General features: G+C 39.8%; 1 protein-coding gene across 1 annotated transcript; it reads left to right on the top strand.

Moving 5' to 3' along the window:
* Positions 1 to 966: 966 nt before the first annotated feature.
* SFR1 (SWI5 dependent homologous recombination repair protein 1) lies at positions 967 to 3,495 on the top strand. The gene is made up of 4 exons (XM_010163865.2): positions 967 to 1,016; positions 1,474 to 1,589; positions 2,647 to 3,033; positions 3,248 to 3,495. Exons 2-4 carry the CDS (start codon positions 1,494 to 1,496, stop codon positions 3,437 to 3,439), a joined length of 675 nt encoding a protein of 224 aa, XP_010162167.1. The 5' UTR covers positions 967 to 1,016; positions 1,474 to 1,493; the 3' UTR covers positions 3,440 to 3,495.
* The last annotated feature ends 6,529 nt before the right edge of the window (positions 3,496 to 10,024 follow it).

Below are 10,024 nucleotides of genomic sequence, written 5' to 3'. Positions count from 1 at the left end.
CAGGGCCCGGCTGGTTCCCAGGGGCGGGCGAGGCCTCAGGGCTGGGGGCCTTGTGCTCCGTGAGGGGCCTCCCCTCGCTACCCGGGCCTGCGGCTCTGCTTACGGGCCGCCCAGGTTGCTTTCCGCTTCTCTGTAGGGCGGAAGAGTAGCTGGGGAAAAATCGTTACCGAGGGGCATGTAAAAGGAGTGAGCGCTGTTACATAAAGTAGCGATAAGCAGAAAAACGGAGGCATGTAGCGTCAGGGATTTACTCAAAATCAAGTAAGTACTGAAGTGCGAAATTGTCTTTTCCCCTTTTAGTCCAAGTTTTCCTTACTTGCTGGACAGAATTAGTTTTCTGTGTGATAAATGGCATCACTGCTTGAAAATGTAAAGGGTTCTTAGGCTGAGGTGTTGGGGAAAGATTTTAAGAATGCAGGACATCTACGTGAATATGCTGCCAAGAAGAGAAGTGAAAGTAACAGCATTAGTGAACCACTGGGAAACTTGCTCATTGGAGTCATTTGAAGACAAATAATCTGCTTTAGAATGCAAAGGCAGAGAGTCACAGGATTTGGGAGCTGAGCAAGTCTGTTCAAGCTAGCTCTTAGGCTTGAAATTATTTTGCTGCTCAGTAAGATTCAATGCATATTTGTGACATACTGTATATGTAGGTATGATGTGGCTTTCTGTAGGCTCTTGCTTCCATTAAGAAATAATAGTGATAACTTACATTATATAAAATGGGTGCTGTGAAGTTTCCTGTTTAATTCATAGATTGATAAAATACCCAACTAACTAGACTGTCTTTACTAAAGTATGTATTTTAAAAATATATAATACTGTATGTTGAATTTTGAATAACTAGGGGGAATGTTGACTTGTAAGATAAATGAGGACCTGCATCCTCTGATGTAGAGCCAAGTTTCAAAACAGAAGCCTCTTTAAAATAAATTCTTGCAAACAAGTCACTGGGCAACACAAGACTTTATTTTAAAGAGGCTTCTGTTTTGAAACTCCTAATTTGCAATTTCCAGGTAAACAGCTGATGATTTTCCAGCTGCATTTTGGTCATTAGCAGCTGCTAAACTAAGTTAAGCATTGCCAAACTAATTTGAAGTTGGTACCTGCTGAGAGGTGTGACTTAACATTTTAATTAAGGTGCTTTTCTGTGTGGACTGGGGATGCTTACTTTTAATCTAAAATTCCACTTGTGTGAATAATTACTTTTTTAAGCAGCATTCCCAGAAGGATCAAATGAGACAGAGGATTATTTTCACAGACTTGGGTACCCAATTATTTTTTTTTCTATAAAAGATTAATTGTTTATACATGTGGACAATAAAAATCTCGTGGCTTCCAACCGTCCTTTTATCACTACTTGGAATGCAGTTAAATGAAAGGACGAGTTCTTTACAACCTGGCTTAGTGAGGATGGCTCATTATAATGAGGTGAAAATGGCACCATACATAATTCAATCTGTCTTTTAACAGAAACTGCTATCCAACTCAAGATGGAAGAACCAGTGTTTGATAAATTGACATCTTTGTGCAATACTCCAAAGGATTCTGGGACACCAGCTTCACGGGGGACTAGTTCAGGGAAACAGGTATGAAAATTGTTTTTCCAGTAATGTGACGCTTTACAGTAACAAAAACACTTCTGAAATCATCAAGTAGTTGGAAGTCACCGAGATACTGTTTGCTGGAAGGCTAAAGATAGGTAGCTTATACTTATAGTATAACCCAAATGCCATACTAATAAATTTAAATACTATTTAGTGGTTGTGTTGTTTTTTGTTGTTGTTTCTTAATCAGTCATCTTCCGTTTTCTCAGATCCTCATTTTCTGGGTTGCTGTGTATGCAGAGTGACTGTCTGTGACTTTTGCTTGCACTTGGACAAAGTACACTGCTTCCAGTTTGTATGTCCTCCCTAATGCTGAGCTCTGCTGTGGTATCCATTCTTGCATGCGTTGTGGTGATGCTGTCATGCTCAGCATCTGGACCTATGCAGGATAAGGCTAGTTTGCACGTGTTCCTTAACTAATCCCTCTCTTCCATGTTTTGGTATATTTTCACAGGTAAAAATGTTAGACACATTATTTAAAAGAAAAAAAAATTGTTAACTTCTTTTGAAGAAAATCACTTTTTAAAAGCTCATCAGTGAAGGATCTCAAAGCATGAACAAGTCAGAATTACACAGATCATTTCTAACACCCTCAAGCAGAATTCAGATGTTTTATACTGGTGCTAATACAGAAAGTGTATGTGTGGTGGGATGGAAGAGCAAAAAAACCCAAAAACCATCCCCCAACTGGAAGGGGAAATTGTACATGATGGAATAAAACCAGCTGAAATATGCTGTATATCTTCTGCACAAAGACTAGATGAGTAGGTTTGCCTCAATGGAATACAAGATTTTCTCCTAGAAAATGCAGATGTTCATCTTGCCATATCTTGCAGCTGTGTGTGCAAGCACATGTGAAAGGAAGAAGTTAACTTTGTCCTGTTTTTGAAAGCTATAGTGAGAATTAGGAAGTCTGGCTTTACAGTGATCTTTATATGTATACAACATATGTAGTAATAACTAGGGTAAACAGTTCTTTGAAATTTGACCCAAAGATTAGATTATTCTGATCCTTTTTTTTCTTTTTTTTTTTTTTTAGCCAATGAGTGCAGCTCTGAGGGAGCGACTGAGGAAAACAAGACGTTCATTTAATGCGAATTTTACAGTGGCAAAGCGGCTCAAAATAGACTCTGAAGAAAAAGGCTCTGGTGATGCTGACAAAGGCTGCCTGCCAAAGAGAAGTACAGATTGTTCCATATTACAAGATGGTTTTGAAAACCTAGAAAGAAATGGCACTGAACATCCATGTTTCAAAAGTCCCTTACAGGAAAACAGTCTCTGTGGATCAGCAGAGAACTCTCATGTGCCACAGGCTGATCTGAGCCAGCAGCAGTCCCTGGAAGAAAAAGTAAGGCTGGTGAAACAAGTGCAAGAGAAGGAAGAACTACTGCGAAGGCTCAAACTGGTTAAGATGTACCGATCTAAGGTGAGGCAAACCTCTGAAAAGCAATTTTAACTCATCCTTTGAGGTAGAATTCCTAGTGTAATCCCCATTTATTGGTTTAAGCAACAATACTGAGTCACTTTTTTGAGAATTTGTATTGTCTCAGTTTAAGGTGTTTTATAAAAGATCTGCAGAGTATCAAAAAACCTCACATTGTAGCAAATGACAAAATTCTTTGTTTTTGTCCCAATTTCAGAACAACCTGTCTGAACTGCAGGCTTTGATAGTAAAATGGAGAAGTAGCACCCAGCTGATGCTGTATGAACTACAGTCAGCCTTTTCTGCAGATGGCAAGAAAGTGAGTCTCACTCAGCTGATAGATACTTTTGGATTAGAAGACCAGTTATTGCACTACAGCAGAACAGAAGAAGATTTTGTAGATGCATAATCTACAGGTGCAAAGCTTTCAGTTACGTGCATAAGCAGACAAGACTGAATTCTGATCCCATAAGAAGTGTTGGTCACACAGTGGACTTCATGCTTTGAGGTTAGGAGGCTTTCTCAGGGGATACGTGTAAAACTATGTCCTCAGATGCAGTAGGCACTGCAAAAGGAATTACTTAATGGAAAAGATCAAACTTGTGCTGTTTTGGAAAACCTGGCTCGATAACTTGATCAGTGCATAGTTACTTAATAAAAATAAAATGAAATAAAGTCATACTTCAACAAGTAGAAGAACAGTCCATTCTTTGATTAGTCTTTGCATGGTTACTTGTCTTGAAATAATGAACTCAAATTAATTGTCATTTCTCTGGATGTTCACATGGGGAAGAGTTCAGTTCTTTGTTCACAGCTTTAATTATTACTGAGGGAAATGTGCCATAATGCATTAATTTTCAGATGGTGGTCCAGACAGTTTTCTTCAGGGAAGCTGTTTCTTAAGCATTCTGCCACAGCCTGAGATAATGGAAGGGAAGGCAAGAAAACTGAAACCAACATCTCCCTACTGTCCTACTTCATGTGAGAGTCTTCAAATAAATAAGGAAAAAAAGGCCTCATCTAATGGGAGTGCTTCAAATACAGCATCATGAAGCTGAATAAAACTTCAGCATTTAATTTATCCTCCAGTAAATGTTGTCTTTTAAAAATGCTTTTTTATCCTAACTTGAAATTGCTTATTTTCTCATCATGGCCTATGCATGTGGTGTGGTGACCTCTGTCTGCTTTTATTTTTCTTAAAATCATTGCTTATCAAGTGTAACAATACATAAATCTTTACACCTCTCCCTGCTATGAATATCATTTTATATGTGATCACATTTCTTACTGGTTGTACCGTAACAGTTCTGTTTACAGGTTCCATTTCCTGTTTCCTTAATAAGGGAGTAATTTCTTACTTATCTCAAGTGAAGGAAAATCTGAGATCATAGAGACCCTTTTAACATTGATAGGGCTCATGAGACTTAAATCTGTACCCATTGCTCTTCAGAATGTTTGCTGCTGTCCACAGAGAATTACTGCTAATCACATTTTGAGTATGAAAACACTATTTCTTCTCCCTCTTTAGGTTAGTAAAAAAAAAAAAAAAAACAAAAAAAGGTGGTGGTGCCTGGTGAAGGGCGGGTTCTCTGCCCTGAGATCCTTGGCAAATTTGGAACTCTGCTCCTTCTAGGGAAGTTTCAGCAGAAAGAAAGAAGTCTTGGAAGGAGAACGGAGATGTAATTAGAATCCTTACAGACCCCAGCTAGAGATGGTAAAGCAAAAAAGGAGGTGGTGTACAAGGTCACAACAGCAGTAGTTTTCCTTATAGGTGGAGAATTTTGTTAAACTAAGCTATCAAAGCTATTACTGCTCTCACTATGGAATGTGCTTAGATTTTATGTGAATTTATGAAAGGACAAGATGAATTGGCATACACCATAGAAGAGGGAGATAAAAATCAGTGAGATGGTTAACCAGTGGTTAATTTTATCAAGGGCTCTTTATCTTTCTTGGAGAGATCTGGCAGGAGAACCTACTGCATATCAGTGCAAAGGGGTGGGAGACAGCAGCAACTATTTCTGGAGGCCACATGCTTCCAAACCTGGTGTTCCTGTGATTCTGCCAGTGGCAGCAGCCACGCTACTGGTGGCTGTGGGTAATTATGCTGTCATAAGCTGCAGTAGTTTTTGGGACTGGGGCCAGGTAGCACACATGGTCATGCTGAAGCACACCTTCATCTTCTCAGCAACCTACACCTATGCCATCACAGATGTAAATATATTTTAAAAAGCAAAATTAAGTCAAAGCCACAGACATGAGTTTTAGCAGATGTAAATTCATAGATTTGCAGCTCTTCACCTTCAAAATGTTCTACAATCGCATATTGCAGACTAAGGACATACAAAGCAGTCTACAGTTGTTTGTACCCTTTGTTTTCTGTAATGAGCTATATGGTTTATATAATCAAAAAAACAGAAATAAATCTGAACAGAAATATGAGACTAGGTATAAAATGTACGAAACAGACAAACATTTGTCTTTCAAAATGAAGTTATTTTTTAAAGAAATTACTGAAAAAAATAGTTTGTGGAAATAAAAGTTCAGGGAGAAAAGACAGATGTCCAAGCTCTTTTACTTAGAGAAGACCATGGTATTATACATCTACCTGGTTTCTGTTTTTTAAAAATTAGGGAATGTTCTTGACCTCAGTCTTTCAACTTCTGCCTGAAGAATTTCAAACTCTTTTTCCTGTTCCTTTACAAGACCCCGTAGGTGTTTCTGCTTCAAAATCTCACGGTAGCGCTGCTTTGCAATCTTCTCAGAAACGTGCTGTGTGTCTGTGTAAAACAAAAACGAGGGTTAGCTTGTACTTGTAGGGGATGCATAGTCTATATTTATATTGGACCCATCCCAGGGTTACTCCCAGATTCTGTATAAAAGAGGCAGGCATTTTAAAAAAGGCTCACAGTTGGGCTTGAGAGTGTTGAGAGTACTGAATAAAGCAAAAAATTCTGAAAGGGCGGGGGAAATGCTTCCTCTAGTTTCTAGCAGGCACCCAGTGTTTTAAAAAATCTGTAACTGCTTTACTAGTGGAAAAATCTCTACAGTTTTCCTCATAGGGAATAACCTTCTCAGCTTCACATGATTTCTGTTCCCTTGAGTGGCTGGAAAGAAGTGGTTTTTCCAGTTCTGTGAAAGAATCATAGAATCATAGAATGGTTTGGATTGGAAGGGACCTTAAAGATCATCCAGTTCCAACCCCCCCTGCCATGAGCAGGGACACCTTCCACTAGATCAGGTTGCTCAAAGCCTCATCCAGCCTGGCCTTGAACACTTCCAGGGAGGGGGCATCCACAACTTCCTTGGGCAACCTGTTCCAGTGTCTGACCACCCTCACAGTGAAGAACTTTTTCCTAATATCTAATCTAAACCTCCCCTCTTTCAGCTTAAACCCATTTCCCCTTGTTCTGTCATTAACTGCCCTTATGAAAAGTCCCTCCCCAGCTTTCTTGTAGGCCCCCTTCAGGTATTGGAAGGCCACTATAAGATCTCCCTGGAGCCTTCTCTTTTCCAGCATGTTGCCCAATGAAGGCATTAATGACTATAATATTTAGACTTAAATAGTTTTAGCAGTTTAGTCAATTAACTGGTTAAAAGAGCAACAATCTTTAGGTATGCTCTTAAGTAAACAATATTAAATTGTTGTGGTAGAAGGGGCACTGTTAATTGTGCACAAACAGTAATAAAGAGGTGCTCCTTGCCCCTTAGCTGATGCTGATGGAGAACGTGAGTGTGTAGCCTTGGAGATATTTTCTGAATGTTCTTTGCTTGTGACTTGAAGTGCGTTACTGTGACTCACCTGCTGCCTCAGAGATATGCCTCCTTTCTGAAACAGAGACAAGCATTTCTTTCAGCTCCAGGCTAAGCTCGTAGTTTGCTTGCTCTTTTAAACTGATGCACTTCTCCAACTCTTTAATTCTTTTCTGACGGTTCTTCACATTCTTCTTGTGCAGCTGTCCATTTCCAAACAAATAAAGCAAATATATGAGCTTATACAAAAGCTGTTCAGGGAAACTTTTGATGGAAACATATAATCTTCAGCACTGCATTGTAGTTCAATGAACTTTCATGTATTTTGATTTGACTAGTAGCTTTACTTTGTATAGTGTCTTTGACACACACTGCATTCCAGTATGCTTTATGGAGTTCTAATATAAGTAGCAGACAAGGACCAAAGAGGTATGGGTCAGGGAGAGAGATATATTAAAGATAAAACTTGAAAGGCAAAGTGAGGAAAGGATGTCAATGGAATCAGTGAGTTGGAAACACTCTCTTGGCTGCTAGGAGCTGCTGAAGAAAGAGTTGTGCTGTTGGATGGGCTGCAAAGGAACAAGATAAATACTAAAGCTTGAAGAGGAAAAGGAGGCTGATGCCAGCTAGAGCAACCTGGAGAAAATCCAGTGGACCCACATAAAAACAAGGATAATGATAATTTGAATGTTGAAATAGATGAGAGACCCAGCAAATCAGATTGTTGTGTCTCTGTTAATTTGAATATAGGGAGGTAGTGATATTATTAACAGGCTGGTGCACCTGGAGAGAAACATTAAGCAGTGAAGACTGGAAGAATGCTTCATTAGAAATGGAAGAGTGCCTTCTATAGGCAATGCTGTGTAAAAAGATAAACAGATCTGCATTCAGGTGTTCAGGAAGGAAAGCATTTAATTCCAGTAACAGAGCAAGTATATTTCTCTCCATAGGGATCTATGCAGCAATCCATGTATTCCAAAGACTGCTTCCAGAGACTTTAGAGAACTGCTGCTGTAGACAGCCCAGCACATGTTGAAGAAACTATTGAAAGCCAGGTGAAGAAATACATGGATATATATATTCATCTGTGTGTGCTGCTACAGCTGTGCTCCAACAGTCCTTGAGTTAGCATGTCTTTATCAGTTGCACTTATTCCTTACAAACACCTGTTGCTAATGAAGGAGAGGAGTTATATTTAAGCTCACGTGTTTCTCACATGTAGTGCTACACTTGGGACTTACCTTATCCATGATGCCAAGAGTCTGCTCCATCACTGAAATGTGGTGGGCGATGCGGCTGTCGTAGTTCGGCACAGTTAAGAACTGAAGAATTAAAAACATAAAACCATCTTAAGCCTGTTTGTTCTCAACAATTCCACACTTCTGTAAAGACAATCATACTATGGGAAGCTCAAAAAAATAGAATTCTGCACAGTGGAAAGGCTTACTAGTGATCATAAATGGACATGGTAGATATTCTTGGATGCTGTGTGAGTACGAGACTGTACAGCTGTTAAAAAGAATGGTATCTCTTATGTGTTAATGGAAACAAAGACCAAGCAAATTTGTTGTGAGGTGTCAAAAAACCCGGGCTATACTTTTGCTTGTAAGGTAGTCTAAGCTAACACAGCTGGAGGCCAAAGTGCTTTATGGTCTGTATTTAGGCCAGAGAAAAAAGTGATTATTTTCTGTCAGGTGGCTTCCTAGTAATTCTTACTTCTTTCATTGTTCTTATATCTGCATAGTAATTCAGGTTTCAGATGATTTAGTAAAGATTTTTTCTTGGACACACTGCTACTAAAATATCTCTTTATCAAATGACAAGTGGTAAAACAGGTGGTATGACCCATAATGGGCAGCAGACAGGTTTCTGTACATGTTGTTTCATCCTTACAGAGTGCCGTCCCACCAAAGTGACAGGTAAGATTTTGTGGACTGCTCTAGTTAGAAGAGGAGAAACAGTAAAGACCCAGAACAGGAAAGCCTCCTTGCCTACAGCACCAAACTGCTTTCACTCACTACTTCATTAATAGCCCTCATTCCAGGTGTTCTCAGGTCCTTGCCTGCACACATTTATCTAAGCCATATTTCTTTCTGTTCCTACTGTTGGGATCTCTGTTCCTTTGTCTTTCCTACTAACACCACATTTCTACTCAAAAAGTTAAGTAAAGCCAAGCCCCTCTGAGCATTCAAATTCTGATTAAACTGGTATATATGCCTTTGCTATGGGCAAGTCTAACTCTCTCTGAAGGGCAACAGTTCTGCTCATCAGTTTAAATGAAGTTTGAAATAAATTTGCTATAGGAGCTTTTCAGTGTGTTGTCACATTGCCTCTTTGGAAAGCTGTTTTGTTGGTGTTAGTTATGGAAGTCCCTTGGCTGTGATTCAGAAGTGAACAAACAGTTTGGACAGCAGCAAAACAAATTAAGCCTGAGCAAAATACACATTTTGGATTTTCTTTTAATTTTTTGATTGAATTGCAATATCCTTACCTGCTCCCCAACATTCTTCATTTTCTCTGTGTTTTATAACTCTCCCCACTGCAATATCTCCAGCCTACCCATCCTCCAACATCCCTTACTCCAAGCCTTTATGCCCTCCAACTTGACACAAAACCATCAGCTTTCCTTGCAGTCCTCTATGTCCTATACTGCAATACCCTCAGGCTTCCCCTACAACCTCTCTTCTTCCTCCTCTCTTCTCCCACTGGTATCCTTGGCTCTCTCCCACAGCCTTTACCTATGTTTTCTGGCCTGCCAGCTGGGCTAGTTCAAAGCTATGTGGGTGCTGACTTGCTGGCCAGCTGCTGCCTCTTGCCTGCCAGGCATGGCAAACACTTCCCTGTCGTTCTGCAGCTGGGCCAACAAATGGCAGTGAGCGGGGCTCAGGGAGGCTCCTGTAGGAACGTTCAGCCTTTGTATGCTGAGCAAAAGTTACGGTATTGCTGAGAGATACTAGATGGGACACCTCAGACCTTTCACTTAAAAGGAAGTTATGGTGCTGGATTCAAAAGATCTCTTCCTCGTGGCTGCAAAATCCTGATTCCTTACTCTCAGTGCCAATTTTGAAATACTAAGAGTTAGGGCTAATTTTGCCTTTGTTTACACCTAACATCCAAGAGCTTCATCACTGATCGATCCCAAGAGTAAAACTTCTCTTTCAAAGCTGAATTGTTGACCTATTAGGCATCAGGTTTCTCTGTTGTTGTAAGAGACATAAGAAGTATAAATGATATTACAGGT

This window comes from Antrostomus carolinensis, unplaced genomic scaffold, assembly GCF_000700745.2.
Source record: "Antrostomus carolinensis isolate BGI_N321 unplaced genomic scaffold, ASM70074v2 scaffold51762, whole genome shotgun sequence".
NCBI lineage: Eukaryota > Metazoa > Chordata > Aves > Caprimulgiformes > Caprimulgidae > Antrostomus > Antrostomus carolinensis.
Note: the sequence above shows the minus strand (reverse complement) of the source record. Positions and strands in the feature narration are given on the sequence as shown.